Source organism: Amblyomma americanum, chromosome 3 (assembly GCF_052857255.1).
Source record: "Amblyomma americanum isolate KBUSLIRL-KWMA chromosome 3, ASM5285725v1, whole genome shotgun sequence".
In the NCBI taxonomy this organism is placed as follows: domain Eukaryota; kingdom Metazoa; phylum Arthropoda; class Arachnida; order Ixodida; family Ixodidae; genus Amblyomma; species Amblyomma americanum.
Window position 1 is genome coordinate 33174949 of NC_135499.1, and position 21852 is coordinate 33196800.

General features: G+C 46.2%; 2 protein-coding genes across 6 annotated transcripts in view; one reads left to right on the forward strand and one right to left on the reverse strand.

The window, feature by feature from the left end:
* Positions 1-805: 805 nt before the first annotated feature.
* Positions 806-1454, forward strand: LOC144124515 (heat shock protein hsp-16.2-like). The gene has a single exon (XM_077657237.1). It carries the CDS (start codon positions 851-853, stop codon positions 1385-1387), a length of 537 nt encoding a protein of 178 aa, XP_077513363.1. The 5' UTR covers positions 806-850; the 3' UTR covers positions 1388-1454.
* Positions 1455-1640: 186 nt separating this feature from the next.
* Positions 1641-21852, reverse strand: part of LOC144124511 (GTPase-activating protein skywalker-like) — a 162573-nt gene continuing 142361 nt past the window's right edge. For 4 of the 5 annotated variants that reach the window (XM_077657229.1, XM_077657228.1, XM_077657227.1 and 1 more), the window contains 3 exons: positions 13102-13323; positions 2936-3294; positions 1641-2237 (listed from right to left, as the gene is read on the reverse strand). In XM_077657229.1, coding sequence (XP_077513355.1) covers positions 2102-2237; positions 2936-3294; positions 13102-13323 — 717 coding nt within the window. In that variant the 3' untranslated portion in view covers positions 1641-2101. The remainder of the gene's footprint in view (positions 2238-2935; positions 3295-13101; positions 13324-21852) is intronic. The other variant, XM_077657230.1, reaches the window with a different exon arrangement.

Sequence of the window (21852 nt, forward strand, 5' to 3'; positions counted from 1 at the left end):
GTACAATTACATGGGCCTCTAGAATTTCGGCCCCATCGAAATGCGACCGCCGCGGCAGGGATTCAACCAGATGTCTTTCGTGTCAGCAGCCGAACGCTATAACCACCGAGCTAACGCGGCGGCTCTTCGTTGAAGGTAACGTTATATGTTGTGAAGTGTCTTTGGGCACGCGCGACTGGTAAGCAACTGCGAACGCACAACGCGTGCAATAACGCAAGCTAGCGGAACGCTGAGCCATTTTTCGGTTACTTCGGTCCTGAAAGTTTCATCATAGTTTCATGAAGTTACCAGCACGACACTCGTCTATAGCTATAGCTCATATATTAGTCTGCCTACAATTTTAAAACTAAACATCACCTGGGTACGAACGCCAGACGGCCAGGTACGACAGCGCGACCCGCGACTTCCCTGGAAATTTAGTTAACGCACACATCCATCGCTTTACCAGCCCTATTTGGTCAAGAAACTGTGCTGGCATCAGTGACACAGAGCACGAGTCACCTTCGGTCAGGCCACGACCAGACATTTGGAATTAACTCTGGCTAGCGCAAGAACTAGCAACAAGGTACAGGTACGTCGTCACATCACGGAACGAACATTCTGGAAACAGCTCGAACATACGCACCACATTTCAAACTCTGCACACAGGACGTCAGGTCACGTGAACGAACCTATCCAATGGGACAACCCGAAAACAACAAACACGCTCATGCGACCATCTCGTTCGTTCTCTCACCGGTCGTCTGGACCAGCGATGTCACAATGACGTAACACACAGCCACGTGACTAAAACAAGGACTATATATACGACGGCCGACTCTCCGATCGGACGTTGAATCTGTGCGCAAGTATGGTAGGCCCTATGTTTACGCGAGTGTGGGCGGCGCCGTGCCGCCGCGCTGTCGTGGCGTGCTCGCGCCGAAGCCTGTGGAGGCGCTACCCAGTCACGATCAACGACGCCTTCAGCGAGATGGACCGGCAGCTGCGCCATTTCGAGCACGAGATGTCCCGCACCTTCCGCGACCTGGACCGCTCGGGCGCCTTCGGGCCGGCGTTCCGCTGGCTGCGTTCGCGCGACGTGCCCGTCGAGACCGGCGCCGCGGGAAAGTTTCAGCTGCAACTGGACGTGAGTCAGTTCAAGCCGGAGGACGTCAAGGTGTCTCTGTCGGGCAACCAGCTCACGGTGCGCGCCCGCTCTGAGGCGAAGGAAAGCGAGTCGACGTTCGTGCGGGAGTTCTCGCACAGCGTGACGCTGCCAGACGATGTTGACCCCGACACGGTGCGCTCCCTGCTGCAGGCCGACGGGTCGCTGAGCATCGAGGCGCCCCGCGCGCTGGCCGAGCCCAAGGAGGTGCCCATCGAGAAGTCGGCGCCCAAGGACAAGTGACCGCTGCTCTGTAGTGAAAGTAGTACGTACCGATGTGTAGTGTGTAAATAAACATTTCCCCAATCTCCCTTCGTGTCTGCTGGCGCGGGGCCAACCCTTCGTCGTGTACTCACCTTTGGTGGGGTAACGCCCCAAAGCGACTCCGGCAATGGGGGACGCTGGAAATGTATACACTGGCGTGTACTCACCTTTACATGGCTGACGCAACGGCGGGCCCCGCCACTACTAGGTTACCATGGGTCACAGTCACATCTCGGGATGACAGAATTTTATTCACCTATCACAGCTCAGTGACTATAGTTGAAGCACTGTGGCATGCACTGAAGCAGCGTAAAACATGGCACACACATGTGGCTGGAACTGTGACTACTTTGGAACGAGACCCAGAGGCTTGTCAACAGGTTCACAATTCCTTTGGGAACGACCATCACACCTACAAAACATGTGACTGCGCAGTCAAACCTATGGTTAAAACAAAATGAGAATGCATTACAGTATTCTAGCCGGGCGGTACGTACACCATGGGGAATAAATAGGAAAGCATGAGAATACTACTTAGAATCACCCTTTCTGCTCTCAACTTGATAAGCTAGCACTTTGCATGCAACCCCAAATCAGGCCACACATTTAGGTGCCGAAGAGCAAGCATATTGTGGCCACGTGGAACAACATGGGGTCCCCTTCGGAGGCAACAGCAGTAGATGAACAGGGAGCTCAGGCAAAGCCAATGACCTCCAGAATGCGGATGGCAAAGTCGCTGCTGCTTGCCAGTGGGCTGTTGTCGAAGGTGTCGCAATGCTCGGTGCGACCATGCTCGAGGGACTCGTCTATGTACAGCCCTGTTCCATTCCTGCAAGCAATATTAGCACGCACTTAATAACAGTACTTGCGATTTGACGCAACAGTGCAGTCACAACCGCTGAACTGCGAACAACTGCAGCACTAGGGCTAATTCCACCAGCTGACAGAGTGAAAGGATCTGTGCATGAATGCATGTTGCTCAGCTTGATTTGGCTTAGCTAGGCCACGTGACTGCTCTGAATGCAATTATGAGTGTGCATAGACTATTGCACTCTCAAATGTGCATCCCAAAGGCAGGCAATATCCAGACAAGTGCAAATGCAGTGCAGGCACCATTCCACAACACTTGCTGAGAGGTGGATCTATGGATGACGCTCGGGGAGGGCGGTCCTATTTATGCAAAGCATTTGTTGGACTTACTTCATGGAGAAAATGGGGTTTTTCACGGTTCATCAGAGAAAACTTCTGCCCAACCGCTTAAATCTGTCCCTGGCTTCTTGCTACAAGCAAGGTTCTGGTACTCAACAATGATCTCTCACTTGATCAGGCCGAACTGTTTGCTGGAAATGTGCAGATTCGCATTTCCAGCATAAGTGCTGCAAGCAAGGCAGCCACAAGCAAGAAAAATCTGGAAGATGCGTCCCTTCCAGGCATGTTGTGGCATCATAAAATGAGATTTCGTTCCAAATCCGCTTGACCCCTGGTCAAGGGCCCTTGTTGATTGATGTGGTGTGAAGCTACGCGTACCCAGCTCCAACCTGGATCATGTGCTGGTTGGCCGAGATGAACAGGTTGGCTGAGTGGGGCACATCCTGGGTGGAGCCCACGCCAACCCAGGAGAAGCGCCGCGGCTGCTGCACGAACGTAAAAAGGAACGTCTCGCCCGTGCCGAAGTAGGCGTACCGCGCCCGCTCCTGCCACCGCGTTGAGCAGTAGGCACCAAAGCGCTCGTCGCGCGTGGTCAGGATTGCTAGCAACGTGGGTTCCCATGTGTCCGTGTGGAAGTAGAAGTTGGTCAGGCTGCTGCCATGCTCATTGGTTGAGTAGATCACCTCTGGCTGGAGCATGGTGATGCGTGCTGGAAGCCAGTTCCACACCAGGGCCATCTGAGAAGAAGCACAGTGGGTAACGCACTCGGCCGTGACTTCTGTGCAGGTGTTAAGGGGAGCTGTACATAACATCATCCAATCTTTGTTCTCAGTAAAAGTCAATTCCATGGCTCTTTCTGGCTATGCTGATGTTTGTTTGGCAGCAGAACATGCACCAGCTGCAGAGGAAACTGGATTTAAAAGTGGAACACCTTTTTTACCACCACTGGATTCAAACTCTCAAGACCAGAAGGGACTTGGTGGCTGTTGACTGGAAGCAACATGAACTGATGGTCTGACATGATGGTGAAGCAGCGGGACACATGGAGAAAAAAAAGACACTGCAGTATGTGTTCTTTTCGTCTGTGAGCAATTGCTCTGTTTTGCCATCACTGATTGGAACTGGATGGTGGGTATCCAGGCGAGTGCTGCCGCAGCTTGCTTGCAAAAATGGCCTATATGTATTATTTCATGTTTTAGCCTTTTCTAGCTTTGCTGTTTTCACTGAAAGTAGCCTCTTTGTCTTAGAATGCAGCAATCTACTGCTACAGCCCAAATTCTATTATGGTGGAGAAAACCAGCACTTCAAAGACCGGAGCCCTGACCCCAAGGGCGGATTTATGAGTCACTCTTGGAGTCTTCCTGTTTAGCTCAGTAGGTGGAGCCTCGGAGAGGCAGTGGTCCTGGCTTTGAAGCCCGAACCAAGACAAATTTTTCTTCAACTGAGAAGTTTCTGTGAAGCAATACGGCTGCACTCTGGTGGATGCTAATGAGCAATCACTCCTTTATAACAAATTTCCGCCACCTTCATCGGAGCAGTGCTTGTGCAGACTGCCACTCCTCAGTGTAGAGTGGCGCACAGAACACTGCTGCAAAAACCAAGAAAGTAAGAGCACCCTGCTTGCATGCTGCACAATGAAAAGTGCTGCGTAGAATGTGGTGTTACACAGGCATGGTAACTGTCAGCCAAATTTTTCTCAAAAAGTTGCAGTTCCTGCTTTCTGGATGTATTGAAAACAGTCTTTGTGCTTGATAAGGACTATGCTTTTTGGAAAATCTTTGCGTTGGGAACTAGGCCACATTCGGCTCCATGCAGCATTTTGATCTTTTCCTTCAGATTATCTCCTCTGCAATACCTGCCCCGACTTCCCATCATGCAGCACACATCTGACATTAAGCGGCATGTGCTGACAGCAGACTTTAGTGATAATGGCAAAACATTTGTGCACATGTGTACAGACCCACCCATTACCTTGACTACTATGCCCGTGCATTGACGGAAGCGATCAGATCAGTTGCCACGGTTACTGATGCACGGCCTATTGTTGCTCAGCCAGAGGAAAGCCATTGGTCAGAGCAGGTCAGCTGCTAAGCCGGTTGAAATTAACTGTTGTATACGACCATGGGTTCAAACAGCCAAGAATTTTCTCCAATTGAAATATGCATGGTGCTGACAGGACTGAAGAATCGATCTGAACAAATCGGCTGTTCAAATAAGAAAGTTCAATAAAACGCTCTGTTGGGCAAGTTGGTTCATCGCTGAAAAGGAATGCTTTTAGTGAAAAACAACTAAGAAAGGAATCAGAGTGCAAAATGACTGTTTCTTCTGCCAATAAAAATTAGTTGAGAGTAGCGCTCTTTCGTCTTGTGTTCTGTCTTCATCCTTTCTTAGTAGTTTTGCGCTAAATGTATTCCTTTTCATCAAATAAGAAAGGTTCCACTAGTCTGTGTGAACCACAGTAGTATGGCATGAAACACTGCAGCAATATACTGAAGGTGTTATATATGCATTTCAGGTCTATGACAGTATTCATTTAGTACATATCTCGAGACGTTGGGTTAAGAAACAAAATTGTGCTCTACAAAGCATTTTGGACCAATTTATCAATGTGTTTCATCCATTTTCTAAAACCTCTTGTTATCTGCTCAACAACTGAAACAATATTCACACTTTTGGTTTTACTTCTTTACTAACCTGCAGCGCAACCCTTCCAATAGAAGTGCAGTCACTGACAATAGTAAGCGGACATGTTGGTCACAGAGTATGCCAGTCTATACTGTTAGAGCTTCTGAACACTCTCTGCTCAAAAATCTTGTTATATCCTGGAGGTTTGAACCACCATACAGAACATTTTCCCACAAATATTTCTTCACTAGACTCAATAGCACAGCTATAGCCATAGTAATCAAGGAGTTTTGCAACGTATCTCTTACATGAGCGCTCTCCAAAGCAGTTCTTAAAACATGTTTGGGTGACAGTTCTTAAACATGCTGAGGCGTGAAGCCCTGCCAAGAGTCCATGTCATGCATCTTGTTTGTATTGTGACACGTGTCAGCCAGTACCTCTTATCTAAACATATCTGATCAAAATAATGAACTGTGCTAAAACCTGACATAACTTAAACAGCACTGCAGGGCCAAGCAACATTTCAGGAACAGATTAACAATACAAACTCTGCTGGGATTATGCATGGCCAAATGCAATAGAGCTGCAAAAACAAACAAAAACAGCAGAACAAATGAAATGAAAATTCAGCTCAAAGAAACGCACTGCCACACAGCTGAGTCAAAGCTATGATTGGTTTGTGGTTTATCGGGTTTAATGTCCCAAAGCGACTCAGACTATCAGGGATGCTATAGTGGAGGCCTCCAGGTAATTTCAACCACCTGGGTCTAATACCTACAGCGGTGGCTCAGTCATTAGGGCGCTCGGCTACTGATCCGGAGTACCCGGGTTCGAACCCAACTGCGGCGGGCGCGCCTCCATGGAGGTGAAATGCAAATGCGCCCGTGTGCTGTGTGATGTGAGTGCACATTAAAGATCCTCAGGTGGTTGAAATTACTCCTGAGCCCTCCACTACGGCACCTCTTCCTTTCTTCTCTCAGTCCCTCCTTTATATCCCTTCCCTTATGGCAGGCACCCTTCAGATGTCCCCAGACAGGTACTGCGCCATTTCCTTTCCCAAAAAACCAACTTTTAATTTTTTTAATGTGCATTGATATTGTACGGTACATGGGCCTCTAGCATTTTGCATCCATCGAAGGCCGTGATTGAACCCGTGTCTTTCGTGTCAGTAGCTGAGGACCATAACCACTGAGCCACTGTGGCAGCTCCAAAGCTATGAGCATGAGGTGATGGTTTCGTCTAGTGTGCTGCCTACATGCGTGTGCTTGCTAGCCAAACATACACGTAGCTTTCACTCCACTTGAGAGATGTGCGAATAGGCTTGGGCTTTGATTTTTGCCATCTTTCGTGGCTCTCATGCAGGTTTTTGCAGGTTCTACACAGGTTCTCATAAACCTTTTTGCAGGTTCTATGCAAAATACTGCCATTTTGCCCAGACATATAGGCGAAATTGCTCCCCCCCCCCAATTGTCAAAAACCAGCACATATAACTTGCGTAGCAGCCCATGATGATGTGCGAAGAAAGCACAACTAGAGGTCACTGTAGCCTAACCTGCAGCATTCAGCACGAAGACCAACTGCCCTTGGTAGCAGATCGAATATTTCTCTACAGTAACCTTTTGCGACCAGTTGCGGTTTCTGTTGGTTCTTGGATCCTTCGCAAAACATTTATAATGTGTGTGCGTCCTGCAGGGGAAGCTATCGTAGTCTTGACATTCGACAGATGGCGCTTCATAGTATATCGTAGTCATTCCAGTGGTCACTGAAGGACACCAGCTAGCATACACTGTCATCAACAGCGCACTGTGCGCAAAGGTTTGGTTTGGTCTATATGGAATCCCGAAATTCGACCGTTGCGGCCGGGATCGAACCCGCGTCTTTTGGGTCAGCAGCCGAGCGCCATAACCACTGAGCCACTGCGGCGCTGTGCGCAAAAAGAATAAAAGAATGCATTGCGTTCATAATGTGAGTAAATACTGTAACTGTTCCGTACTTTTTCTGAGCCACATGTTTGTCTATCTTGAGTTGTCTTTCTTAGTGCCTAAATTTTTAGGCTTTTTACTAATTATGTGCGCGATTAGTATTTATCCTTTCTGGGCCGTGAAGCAAGGCACAAAGAAACGAATCCTCTCCAGTGTTTGTTATGCAATTGTTGCTACAGCACGCTGCTTGAGAATCACAAAAAATTTGTGCCGTATCTCATATACCGCAGTTTGAGCTGCCGGGTGTCCACATTTCTTCATAACTGCCCAGCTTACGGTGATTCCTAACGAAAGACCCAAGAGTGGGCACTTGCTGTCAGATTTGCTTCCATCTTCTTTCATGTCTTTTACTGTTTCTCTCCTTCCCCCATGCACAGCAGAGACGAAATGAGAATTCGAAAACATTTTCACAACTCCACAGAGACAGTAAGAAAGATGCTAAACTAGGCATAACTATAGTATTGTCACTTCAGTGGGCAAGTGTGTGATATACATGCTGCTATCACAAGTGCAAAAGAAGCAGTGCAGCACTCTTTTCCTGGACCACAACCCTACAATAAAAGCCTGTCCACAGTCACCTCTCACCATGCTTTGAAAACCAGCAATACCTAGTTAGCAACTCCAAATGTGGCAAAAGGGTGAACCAAAATCCTACCTCAGTCTCATTAGCATACTGCCTACTATAGAACACTGAGCACATGTCTGAAAGTGAAATAATCCAGTCACAAAATAAGCTTAAAGAAAACTAGAGTGTGCGGAACGAAACTATCTTAAACACCCTCAGTTCCATCAACATTGGCAGGGAAAAATCAGGTGCCAGTGCTTAGAGCAAAACCATTTATCGTAGTGCAGATGAAATAAAATTTGGTGAGAGCCCAATGCACCATTCACTTTTTGTTAGCTTCATTCACAGTTAGTCACAAAAACTAATCCACCATGAAGCCAGTAGTTCTCACTTAGATGCAGCCTTGGGATAGCAAGGAAGAGGCCCTTTTCCTCATCCGCAAGTAAAATATTCACACAAATGAGCCCAGGAAAGTACAATGATAAGGGACAGTGCTAGTGTTACATGCCCAAGCATTGCATGAAAAAGCGCCAAACCAATTGAAGGCCAGCGAAGCATGCGTGTGACTCGAGACAATGCTGGAATCAGCAAACAGCATTGTTACAGGGTTATGGCTACTTAAGTTTCACGCAGTAATCTGGCAGTCTCGCAAGGGAACATCAGTTTATAATTAGTTAGCAGCGAGGCACTCGAAGTAGTAAGAGAATAGGGCAGGTAGGGGCCACAGATCCAGATCATGAGAGGGAAATAACTAGAAGAATAAGAAGGTGTGGAGCGCATTTGGCAGGTTCTCTCAGATCATGAGTGGCAGTTTACCGATTTCCCTCAAGAGGAAAGTGTACAACAGCTGTATCTTACCGGTACTCACCTACGAGGCAGGAACCTGGAGGCTAACGAAAAGGGTTCAGCTCAAGTTAAGGACAACGCAGCGAGCCATGGAAAGAAAAATGATAGGTGTAACGTTAAGAGACCGGAAGAGGGCAGAGTGGGTGAGGGAACAAACGCGGGTTAATGACATCCTAGTTGAAATCAAGAGGAAAAAATGGGCTTGGGCAGGGCGTGTAATGCGAAGGCAAGATAACCGCTGGTCGTTAAGGGTAACGGAGTGAATTCCAAGAGAAGAAAAGCATGGCAGGAGGCGGCAGAAGGTTAGGTGGGCGAATGAGGTCAAGAAGTTTGCAGGAATACGGTGGGCGCAGCTGGCAAAGGACAGGGTTAATTGGAGAGACATGGGAGAGGCCTTTTCCCTGCAGTGGGTGTAGTCAGGCTGATGATGATGAATCTGGCTTATCAAAGCTCTGTTTTCAACAAGAAGAGGCATTTGCCATGGCGCTGCACTAACCTATCCATCTAGCTTGACTTCCCTTTGGTGCCCTTTAAAGAGGCATTAAGGAGAAATTTATGTTAGCCTGTATCAGCAGGCTGCCACTCCCAAACACATAACAACCACTTTTACTGAAAACAAATTTCTTACAAGGTAGAAAAGAGCCAGAACTGAAATACAGGCACCTCAGCCGCTGGCTTGTTTGGCGAGCACGGTTGCAATGACATCCTCACTGATTTTGCATGGATCTCAGGTTGACAAATGGGCATTAAGCATTTAAATACTGGATTAAGTTTTGTTTCACTTTTATTACACAAGGAGGATGAAAAGGACAAAACCTAAGAGTTGGAAATAAAAGAAAACCTATTCTTGGCGATGCCACAGGTCGCTGGTTCAGCTTCTGCACTTGAACCTTGAGCACTTCATTCCATTGATGCGCTCAGAGTTTTCACTGTGGAGCAGATTAGAGAGCCCTTCTAAGTAGCCCTTGTATGAATTTCACGCCTGGACACAAACCTGATGTGCTTTTGTTGTCGATTTTCGCCAGTGCTTAAACGATGGTGGGGTCTCTTGCGATTTGAGCACGGGTGGAGAGGGAAATAACAAGGAAGAGAGAAAGTGGCTGGTGGTCTATTTTGCTCATCGTTATATGCAATGGGGAGCAATCATTTTTAAAGGTGGCGCTCGTTGTTGCGGTGTGTTGTTGTGTAGCCTTGGAGCTGAGTGGCCAGCTCTGGACACTCCTGGTGTGAGGGCAGGGGTTTCACTTTTCCGTCCAGCCTTTGTGTAGTGTTGCCAACTTTTATTTTTTTTCACTTTCAGGGTTAAGAAAACATGTTAATGATTCTTACTAAAAATTATGCTGAAATTTTTGAAACTACAGAAGAAATGTTCTGACCATCACGGAGAAGAAGAATAAAAAATGGTTGCCTGCTTTGGATTCATGCAGTCTCTACATTCTTGTGCGGGTCTCAGATCCCTTGTCAATACCGGGTGGGGTCCTGGCCTTAAGCGCTTGTTTTTGCCATCCTTTACTGTGCACTACAGCATCATCATCATCATGATCACCAGCCTGACTATGTCCACTGCAGGGCAAAGGAAGTGCGCCACAGCACTGCATGCTAATTCGAACTTGCTGTGGTATCTGGATGTACTCTGTTGCAGTATAACAAAGACAGAGGCTGCTACAAGGAGAAACATCGGTCAATGTGACATCACGGTTTGTCTTAACAGCTATGCTGAGTCACATTAGGACAGTAGCTTGGCTGATGCCAAGGTGGTGCATCACAGAGTGCCATGAGATGATCCGCACCTGTTTGAAGGCTATGCTGCTACAAAAAACCAAAGGTAAGGCATCGCCGAAAAATCGCTAAAGTCACGTTTTAAATGCTGTTTTCGTGCTCACAGCAACTGTGCTTCAGATAAGGTGGAGAAAAATATCCGTGGCTAGCTTATGTTGCACGGGCCTTCACATTAGCAAACGTGACACTCAATGTGTTCACTTCAGGAAAGTATCAAGACATTGGGCTTACTAGCCACTACAGTAGAACCCCTGTATAGTAAAGAAGCTTGGACCAGCAAAAATCTACTATATCAGGGTCGTTACGATATCAGTTGTTGGTCATGGCATGGCTCTGACTATGCTCTCTGAAAGCTTACTAAGCACAAAGTGTTGGCTTATAAAAGAAACACTTAGAAATACCTTACATCCTGCTCTTATTGTCCCTTTATGCGAGAATTATTTATTTTCAGTTATCACAAGTTATCCCGTTTTCGACTTGGTTTACGTCTTTGGAAGTACTGCATTTGCACGAATACAAGGCAGCTACGAATATAACGCCAGTTTGATTCCATGTGAAAACCAAAGCTTTGCATGGTCAAGGCATCGTCATCTTTGAGAGGTAGTAGTCAAGAAGCGCACGCACAACACAGTGAGGCACCACTGCTTCCCCATGCTGCGAACGCACGCATTTTTCTTGCCTTTTCTAGTCCTCACTACATTTTTACTGGCTTTCCTTTCTTAGCGACCCGCACCGCCTTCTTTCTACGTTCACTGCCAGCTTTACTTTTTTCCGTACACGCCGCGCACTTTGCCTCGTCTTCAAAAAGTTGGCTTCTCCTCGCGACTTTCAAGCTCAGTGGTGAAGCCACCTCACAAAGCGCTAGTGTTTTGTATTTGGTATCTTAAGCCCTCGCAATCCTCGACTTCGCGCGTGCCGCGATGTCATCATTCCGCGGGAAATACATCGCCACGGCCAGACGCTCTTTACTATAGCCGTTTGATCGAAAAAAATCTTCGCTATAACCGAAAAAGAATGTACAGTCATCTATGGAAGGCAAAATGGGTCCGCAGCTTCACTTTACTATATCCGAGTTTTTACTATAACCGAGTTTATAGCGGGGTTCTACTGTATTGAAAAACTTTGTGCACAATTAAGAAATGTTCGCACAGTCTGTCATATGAGTCGTAATGTTAGCTAGGAGATGACAGCTTTGCAGCCACTGTCACTTGTTGCCACACTGGCATGCTTCCTGCCGACCTGTCAGTGCCTCAACTCTTGAAAGCACAGTGTGCTTTGTGGGGCTGAGGTCAGTGAAGTGCAGTCTGAAAGTCTTTGCGAGGATTATGTTGTTGGGATCAGGAATGGGTGAATGACATCCTAGTCTAAATATTAAGAGGAAGAAATGGGCTTGGGCAGGGCATGTAATGCGAAGGCAATGTAACCGCGACGGTCCTTCAGGGTAACAGACTGGATTCCAAGGAAAGGGAAGTGTAGCACAGGGTGGCAGAAAGTTAGGTGGGGGGACGAGATTAACAAGTTTGCGGGGACACAGTGGCCGCAGCTGGCACAGGACAGGGTTAATTGGATTTTAAAGCTTTTCGAAAGCGCTGCTACGGGGGACACCAAGAGAAAGAAGACGAAGGACAAGCGCTACTATCAACTGAAGTTTATTGGAAAAAACACATAAGGTTAAATAGCTCACACAAGGCAGCCAGCAGCGCATGCGCCTACCCTCAGAATGACAAAACTAATCACTGTGTTGAATTAAGATACCGAATTTCACAATCATGGATGACAACAGATGGTGTGCTGACGCACATGTCGGAGTTTTTGTGAATATGAAATGCCTCAGATAATTCCCTTGTTAGCTGATTGGAATGCCTATACAGAATTTTTGTACTATTGAACATAGGTACACATGCATTTTTCTCCAATGGGTTAGAATGGTTTAGCTCGCAGTCTCTGTAATGCAGGGCCAAATTAGAGGAAGGAGCCACCTTTAAAGACGAATTATGTTGGCGTAGCCGCGTGTTTATACATTTACCAGTTTGGCCTATATAACTCTTTCCGCATGTGAAGGGTACTTCATATACCACTCCCTCGGCACAAGGTGCAAACAGCAACTCATGTTTTATATTGCACTGTTTTTTTACTTTCTTTTGACTTTTGTTTTTCTAATCTGGCTCTCCTATCGACAACAGCGCAAATTTTTCCAAGTTTTCGGGGAGGAGCTGACAACAGTACCCTTACCCCATATCTAGTGCCTACGTGTTTTAATCGATGGGATAATCTGTGAATATACGGAATTACTGCACTCTTTCTTTTACTGGGAGGCTCTGGTGAATCGGGTTTACCGAATGACTTAAGTTTTTTCAGGAGTTTATTGCAGGCTAGTGCGAGTTAATTGGAGAGACATGGGAAGGGCGGTCTCTGGGAAGGGCAGGCTAGTGTGAGGTAATTGGAGAGACATGGGAAGGGCTGTTGTCCTGCAGTGGGCATAGTCAGGCTGATGGTGATGACGAACATGCATGGAACAGTTGGCCGCTGCTAGACTGCATCATTTGCCTCCCAGCAATCATCGAGTAGACGACGCATTTCCGGTGAGAACATGATCAGAATGTCCCGAGTTTGAATCAGAGTGCAGGGAAAAAACACTCCACCTTTGAAGCTAGCTAGAAGTTCATCTTTTGCTGCCAGGTAAACAACAGCAAAGGCAAAAAAAGTTGTCCTTTCAAGATATGTCTCTCCACTGATGTTGGGTTTACCTGCTGGAGACTGAGCACCTCGGAGCGGAAGTTGGCGAGTGGAATGATGCCGAGCGACAGGGTGCGCTTGCGGACGGGCAGGCATGCAGAGGTCACATCCAGGTAGGGACAAGAACCCTGCAGTCCGGCCTCCGAGGCCGCCCGCAGTCGGCCACTGGAGCAGCTCCGGATGTACATCTCAGACTTGAGCAGCTGCTGGTTCAGTAGCTTGGCACTGAAGCCCTGCAGCAGCACAGTTCCAAGGCAACAGTTTCTCCTCGGCACATGCCAAACAGAGCTATGCCAGTGAAGGGGCGCAGTTGTGTTATGCGCCAGAATATGAGCCAAGATGAAGAATCAACCTCACTAGCAGGCTGTAACATGGCGAGGGTGGTTTTTTAAGATGACCAGACAGGCATGCATGCCTTGCTTTCCCCACGAGGCATAGAGATGTGCTGTCTTGGCTCAGTCACTGCTTCTGCAGCTGGTCTATTTTTTACTCTTTCACACTGTTTCTGCTAAGAATGTGTGACACTGATTTTCCTACACACCTCTATTTTTTCTTCAAGTTCAAGTGAACTTCAGCTTTCATGCGTAGGTTAGAAAAAGATTTTGCACGTTTTATATTACTAGTGTCTTGTTAGGCTCTTGGCCTTGTGGCGATGCATCATGTGAAGTGATTTCTGATATGTACAATAAATATACGATGCACAGACATTTGTGTGTCACCTTTCACGTTTTGATTTTGCACCTTTTCAATCAAGAGCCTGCACAGCTCCTGCAGCCTGCTGCGTCAATTAAAGGAAGTGAGGGAAAGACAATGGAAGACAATGTACCTGGCCAAAAGGTTGGCAAGGTGACAGACGCTTCAGCAAAATTGGGGTTTGAGTGCTTCGACCACGGATTCTCAAAATCTTTGTGCGAAAGCACTTCTAGCCCACTCCTAGGGCTTCAGCAGTGTGTGTCTGTGTGTGTGAGGCCTCCAAAAAGCAAGTGTAACTGGCTCACTTAGTCAGTGGACACCTCACACTGTGAGTAGGCGCAGGCATCCAACTACAAATTGGGGCAGTTATGCGCTAGACTCGGTTGATTTTGAGGAAAGGAAAGGCGCACAACTGGCTCCTAAGGTCAGTGGACACTTCAAACGTGCTTTGGGCTATGTAACGGTGGTGTCCATCTGTAAAAGAACCGCGCTTTCACACAATATTTTGTGCTTAGCAATGCTAAATCACCAGCCATTTTTTAGCCCAGGGGAACCCCACCTTCAAAAGGTGCTGAAGAAACCTGCATGCCTTGGCTTCTGTCCAACATGCAAGCAAACAGGATCATGCAGACTCAATGAATACCCAAACTCAGTTAATAACGGCCGGCTAAACAGTGAAATAGTCTGGAATCAACAATGCCAGTGTTGTTAGCCCAAAAACAAAGCGGGCAAAGGAAAGTTGAGAATGGAGGCATGCATGGATTAAGGTGCTTGGGAAACACCATATAGCACTCCAAGGAACTCGGGGGCTCCATGGAACCGTTTTAGAACCCCTGGCCTAGACCATCCATAAAACTAGCAGACGTTTCACCATTTGATGTTTTAAAACCTGGAATATGTGTTGTGTTTTATGGCACATAGGCAACTGAGGCCATCATGCACCAAGAACAAGGTATAGGAAAAGCCTTTTGTTGAATATTATATAAATGTAAGAATCATCCCTGCTCTAGAGGCCCTCAAACGTTAATATTACCCAGTGAACACATACACAAAATTTATAAATGGCTACAAGTAAAAGCCTTAAAGAGGGCCGGGTGACCTCAGTAGCCTTCCTTGGCTGCGGAAGGATATCGAGGCTCCCAACCAATCAAAATAAAAGCCTCAGCTTTCTTCTCAGGCATGAGAAATTGGCTGAGGTGTACTAAAATTCAAACAAACCAGTGGGTAAAAAATTTAGTCTTGAGAAATCCCGTTTCGTTAAGAAAGCTAGAAAGACATGATATATCAACAATTGCATCATCTCCTAAAAGCAGTGTGGGATGAAAAGGAATGCATTTATTATAAAATTCAGTAAAATACATTTTTCTTAGTTCTTCCAGTTCCACACAAGAGAATAAAATGTGGTTAACCATGAGTTCATCTCCACATTCTTGGCAAACAGGTTTGTCTTGTTTTGTTAGTAGGAAGTTGTGCGTAAGGTGCGTGTGGCCTATTCAGAGACGGCATAAGATCACTTCCTTGAAACGTTCTTGGTGCACACACAACTTAAATTCACCTAAAACTGGTTTTACCAAGTGGCTTATTTTTGACCTCATTGTTCCAAGCCGACTGCCACTTTTTTCTTAGTTTCCTTGCTACTAATTTCATGCAATCATTAAACGGCATATTTACTTTCTTTATTTCTTTGCCACGAGCTTTTGCAGCACACACATCTGGTCTCTCATTGCCTTTTATTCCCACATGACTCGAGACCCAGCAGTTTTATATTTTGTCCTTGAGCTGTGGCAGTTACTATGTTGTGTATGATGTCACCAAGCAGAGGGGAGCTTGCATTTTTAGAATGGAGAGCTCTAAGTACACTTAAGGTGTCTGTGTAAATAATAGCATTTTTGAGGTTCTCACTTAGTATTTTTTCTCTGGCCATACATACTGCGTAGCACTTCGCGGTGAAGTTTGAGGAACACTGTGGTAGTCTTACTATTTGCTCCGAATTCCCTCGCACCACTGCGCTTCCTATGCAACTATCTGTTTTTGGTCCATCAGTATAAAATTCTGTAAAACTACTGTATTTTTCTTCAAGGGCACGGAATTCTTGTATTATATGTTGTTGTGGAGTTCGCTTTTTACGGAAATGTGCAAGAGTGAGATCACAGATTGCAGGAAAATTGAACCACGGAGGCAGTGGACCACGTCTTCGAGCAACGCCAGGTAATGCATCCATTACGCCGAGGTTTTTGCACATACTTTCAAAACGCAGGATGGTTTATGGTTTATGGGCGATTTAACGTCCCAAAGCGACTCAGGCTATGAGGGACGCCGTAGTGAAGGGCTCCGGAAATTTCGACCACCTGGGGTTCTTTTATGTGCACCGACATCGCACAGCACACGGGCCTCTAGAATTTCGCCTCCATCGAAATTCGACCCGCCGCGGCCGGGATCAAACCCGCGACTTTCGGGCCGGCAGCCGAGCGCCATAACCACTCAGCCACCGCGGCGGCTCAAAACGCAGGAGAAGTGGCCTTATAGCTAAGGGTTTGTTGTTAAATAGTTTTCTAGATGGGCACTTTGTGACTATTTGGTGACTGATATGTTTACGTTTACGGAAGAAGCTAGTGAAGAAGAAGAAGACCATTAACGAGTTAGCCGTAAGAGGGAAAGCACAGGAGTTTAGGATAGCGCTGCAAAACAGATATTCGGCATTAACTGAGGAAGATGATCTTGATGTTCATTCAATGCACGATAATATGACAACAATAATTACGGAGTGCGCAGTAGAAGTAGGCGGTAGGACAGTTCGACAGGATACCGGGAAGCTATCTCGGGTGACGAAAGATCTGATTAAGAAGCACCAAAACATGAGGGCATCTAACCCTACCGATAGAATAGAACTAACGGAGCTATCAAAGTTAATAAATAAGCGCAAGGTAGCCGACATAAGGAAGTTTAATATGGAGAGAATCGAGCCTGCTATAAAGAACGGAGGTAGCCTAAAAACAGTGAAGAGGAAACTAGGCATAGGTAAAAACCAGATGTATGCATTAAGAGACAAGCAGGGCAATGTCATTAGCAATCTGGATAAGATAGTTAACGTAGCCGAAGAGTTCTACACAGACCTGTACAGTAACCAATGTAATCAGAGCGTTAATGAGAAAGACAGCAGTGCACAGCAATGCGTCATCCCGCCAGTAACGAAAGATGAAGTAAAGAAAGCCTTAGAAGCAATGAAAAGGGGAAAAGCAGCTGGCGAGAATCAGGTAACAGCAGATCTGTTGAAGGATGGAGGGGACATCGTGCTAGAAAACCTAGCCACCCTGTATACGCAATGCCTTATGACCTCGACTGTACCAGAAGCTTGGAAGAATGCAAACATTATCTTAATTCATAAGAAGGGAGACGCCAAGGACTTGAAAAATTACAGGCCGATCAGCTTACTATCCGTTGCCTACAAAGTATTTACTAAGGTAATCGCTAATAGAGTCAGGGCAACATTAGACTTTAATCAACCAAATGATCAGGCAGGCTTTCGTAAAGGATATTCCACAATAGATCATATTCACACTATCAATCAGGTGATAGAGAAATGCACAGAATATAATCAACCTCTATATACAGCTTTCATTGATTACGAGAAAGCATTCGACTCAGTGGAAACCTCAGGAGTCATACAGGCATTGCGTACTCAGGGGGTAGAAGAGCCTTATGTCAAAATACTGGAAGATATATATAGCAACTGCACAGCTACTATAGTCCTCCATAAAGTCAGCAATAAAATTCCAATAAGGAAGGGCGTCAGGCAAGGAGACAAGATCTCGCCAATACTGTTCACCGCATGTTTACAGGAGGTATTTCGAGGCCTGAATTGGGAACAGTTGGGAATAAGAATAAATGGAGAATACCTAAATAATCTGCGATTTGCTGATGACATTGCCTTGCTGAGTCACTCAGGAGGTGATGGTTTGGTTTATGGGGGTTTAACGTCCCAAAGCGACTCAGGCTATGAGAGACGCCGTAGTGAAGGGCTCCGGAAATTTCGACCACCTGGGGTTCTTTAACGTGCACTGACATCGCACAGTACACGGGCCTCTAGAATTTCGCCTCCATCGAAATTCGACCAGCCGCGGCCGGGATCGAACCCGCGTCTTTCGGGCCGGCAGCCGAGCGCCGTAACCACTCAGCCACCGCGGTGGCTCACTCAGGATGTGAACTGCAAATCATGATCAGTGAGTTAGACAGGCAGAGCAGATCGATGGGTCTAAAAATTAACATGCAGAAAACCAAGGTAATGTTCAACAGCCTAGCAAGGGAACAACAGTTCACAATCGGCAGCGAGAGCCTAGAAATTGTGACGGAATACGTCTACTTAGGGCAGGTAGTGACAGCTGATCCGGATCATGAGAGGGAGATAACTAGAAGGATAAGAATGGGGGTGGAGCGCATATGGCAAATTCTCGCAGATCATGAGTGGCAGTTTACCAATTTCCCTCAAGAGGAAAGTGTACAACAGCATAATCTTACCGGTACTCACCTACGGGGCAGAAACGTGGAGGCTAACGAAAAGAGTTCAGCTTAAGTTAAGGACAACGCAGCGAGTCATGGAAAGAAAAATGATAGGTGTAACGTTAAGAGATCGGAAGCGGCCAGAGTGGGTGAGGGAACAAACACGGGTTAATGACATCCTAGTCGAAATCAAGAGAAAGAAATGGGCTTGGGCAGGGCATGTAATGCGAAGGCAAGATAACCGCTGGTCCTTAAGGGTAACGGAGTGGATTCCAAGAGAAAGTAAGCGGAGCAGGGGGCGGCAGAAGGTTAGCTGGGCGGATGAGATTAAGAAGTTTGCAGGGCAAAGGGTGGATGCAGCTGGCAAAGGATAGGGTTAACTGGCGAGACATGGGAGAGGCCTTTGCCCTGCAGTGGGTGTAGTAAGGCTGATGATGATGATGTTTACGTAGTGAACGGATTTTTAAAACGTACGAGCATGTGGGCATGGTTCTTCTCTCTGCAAGTGATGGTTCGTTGGTTTCCACATAAAAACTGTTTATTGGTGACGTCCTGTATGCACCGGTGGTAAGACGCAAGCCTAAATTGTGTACTGGGTCTAGCCGTTTAAGGTAAGATTGCCTCGCTGATCCATAAACTATGCATCCGTAATCTAATGTAGAACGCACTACAGAGCGATGAATCTGTAAAAGACAAGTCCTATCGGAACCCCAATGTTTTCGTGAAAGTACTTTTAGTATATTCAGAGATTTAGAAGCTTTCTTTTTGAGCATGTTTATGTGTGGTAGGAATGTGAGCTTTTTGTCATAAGTTATTCCTAGAAATTTGTGCTCATCTTTAATTGGTAGTGCGACTTCATTTAAATACAGGGAGGGATCAGTGTGCAATCCTCTTCTAAGTGAGAAAAGAACAGCTACTGACTTTTGCATAGAAAACTTGAAACCGTTTTTCTCTGCCCCCATGTTGTTAGTTTATTTACTGTCATCTGTATTTGCCTCTCACACGATGTAACGCTAGAGGATGTGCAAGCAATCTGGAGATCGTCGACGTAGACAGAGTACATGATAGACTTTGGGATTATTTTTACTAGGGAATTCATTTTTACTATAGAAAGCGTGGTGCTTAAAATGCACCCCTGAGGCACGCCGTTCTCTTGAATGAAATTCTTAGAAAGAGTGGCACCCAGGCATACTTGAAATGAACGGTTGGTCAAAAAGTCACTCAAGCATTTTAGCATTCTACCACGGATTCCGAGGTTTGCAAGGTCCCGCAGTGTGCCAAACCTCCATGTGGTGTCATAGGCTTTCTTTCTCTAAATCGAAAAAGACCGCAAGGCAGTGTTGCTTGTGTATAAATGCTTCTCGGACTGTGTTCTCTAGGCGGACTAGATGGTCGGTTGTAGAGCACGCCTTTTTTAAACCCACACTGATGGATGTCAAGAAGATCACAGGATTGTAATATAAACATTAATCTAATGTTAAGGACTCTTTCGAAGGATTTGGCAAGTACGCTTGTTAGGGCTATAGGCCTGTAATTGCCTGGGGAGGGAGGTGCTTTTCCCGGCTTCAATAACGGTACAATAATGGCTTTTTTCCATGCCTCTGGAATCTCTCCTGATAACCATATTTTGTTAAAAAATTTCAGAAGCTAGTCTACAACGTGTTTCGGACAGGTGGGCAAGCATTTCGTAATGGACTTCATCTGGTCCTGGTGCAGTCTGTTTACCCGAACAAAGTACACTGTTAATTTCTTGTAGTGTAAATGGGCTATTATATGCTTCGTGAGCACTGCCCTTTATCGGCAGTCTTTCTTTTTCGGCTGCGTTTTTATATTTTAAAAATGATTGTATAGTTAGAGGAACTAGATACAGTGGAAAAATGTTCACCTAATATGTCCTGCTCGTTCTTTTATATTTGTCTGTACACCAGGGGCTGTCAGCAGAGGAACTGTGAATGAATAGTAGCGACCATACCATTTTGTGTACTGCCTCCCACATTTTTTTCAAAGAGACTTGGCTGTTTATCGAGGAAATGAAACGCTGCCAGGATGATTTTTCGGCATTTCGACGTATGTACCGCACTTTTGCTCTTGCTTTTTTAAAGTTTATAAGGTTCTCCTGTGTGGGGTATCGGCGAAATATACCCCAAGCTTTATTTTGTTGTTTTTTTTGCTTCTTTGCAATCCCGTGTCCACCACATTTTATGGTTGCGTTGTACTATTCCTGAAGATTGGGGGATAGCCAAGTGTGCGGCAGAAAGAATGCAATTTGTGAACTTTTCATTTATTTCATTTATATTAAGATTTTCTAACGTGGCTGCTGTTCTAAAAAGCTGCCAGTCTGCTAAATTGAGCTTCCAACCCCGTGGTTTTGTCTAGGTGACTGATGGTGGGGATGACAGGCAGATTTCAACAGAGAGATGATCGCTTCCGTAGGGTTGTCTAAGACATCCCATTTAAAATCATTAAAAACTGATGGAGAGCTAAAAGACAAATCTAAAACACTAATTCTTCCTGAACTAGGGGAGCAATAAGTAGGTTTGCCGGTGTTCAATAAACAAATATTGTTGGATAGTATAAAATCCTCAATAACCTGACCTCTGCTATCGGTTTTCTCCCTGCCCCAGAAACAAGAGTGTGCATTAAAATCGCCAACTATCAAGTATGGCTACGGTAACTGTTGTAAAAGGTTCTCTAATTCATGCTGTCTTACTTCGAGATGTGGTTGAAGATATACGCTACAAATTGTAATGGTTTTGTAACCAACCACGGTGGCTGCCACGGCTTCGAACCTAGTATTGAGTTTGACCTCGCTAGCTGCTACTCCAGGTTGCACAATGATGCCTACGCCTCCCGAGAGTCTGCTCGCCCCCTCTCGGTCACAGCGGAAGACTATACTTCTTTAGCACCTTTGTGTGCCGAGGGCATAGACTGGTTTCCTGCACACATAAAGCAATAGGGGAAATTGTGTTTAAAAATGTCTTTTATGTCGTTATAGTTATTTACGAGACCTCTGCAGTTCCAGTGTATTATGAAAGCCATCTTAATGTTGTGTGCGTGTGTGCAGATAAAATTAGATTAACTTTGATTTGGCCCCTTGACTCGGAGCCTCACATTTTTTTGATCGATGCAGACCTCCGCCGTCCGTCCGATGTGGACGGCACAGGGCTGCCCTGGGTCATGTCCATCGCCTCAGCAGAGGCGCTGGACGACCGTGCAGGATGCACGCTGACTTTTGAGTTAGACCTCGACCTGTGGGAAGAGGTCTTGAGGCCCGCTGACCCGGGGGTCTGCGCACCCTGCTTTGGGGTTGGCGGAGTAGTATCAGCTACTCCACCAGGGGGCGCGGATGGCCCTGCCATAGGCCCACTGCGTGCAGCCTGGACAGGTGCCGAAGCCTGGTGTGATGTGCCACGCCCACGCACCACATCGGCGAAGGTTGTTTTCGCAGTGAAGGAGAATCTGTTTGTTTCGGCGTATCGCCTTCTTGCTTCCTTGAAAGAAGTGTTTTCACTGGTTTTCAGAGTAATTCTTTTTCTTTTTTCCAGGACGGACAAGCCCTGGAGTATGCAGCA

What these genes read in the sequence shown, in the direction of transcription:
- LOC144124515 (XM_077657237.1), top strand. Translation starts at nt 851, where the DNA reads ATGGTAGGCCCTATGTTTACGCGAGTGTGGGCGGCGCCGTGCCGCCGC.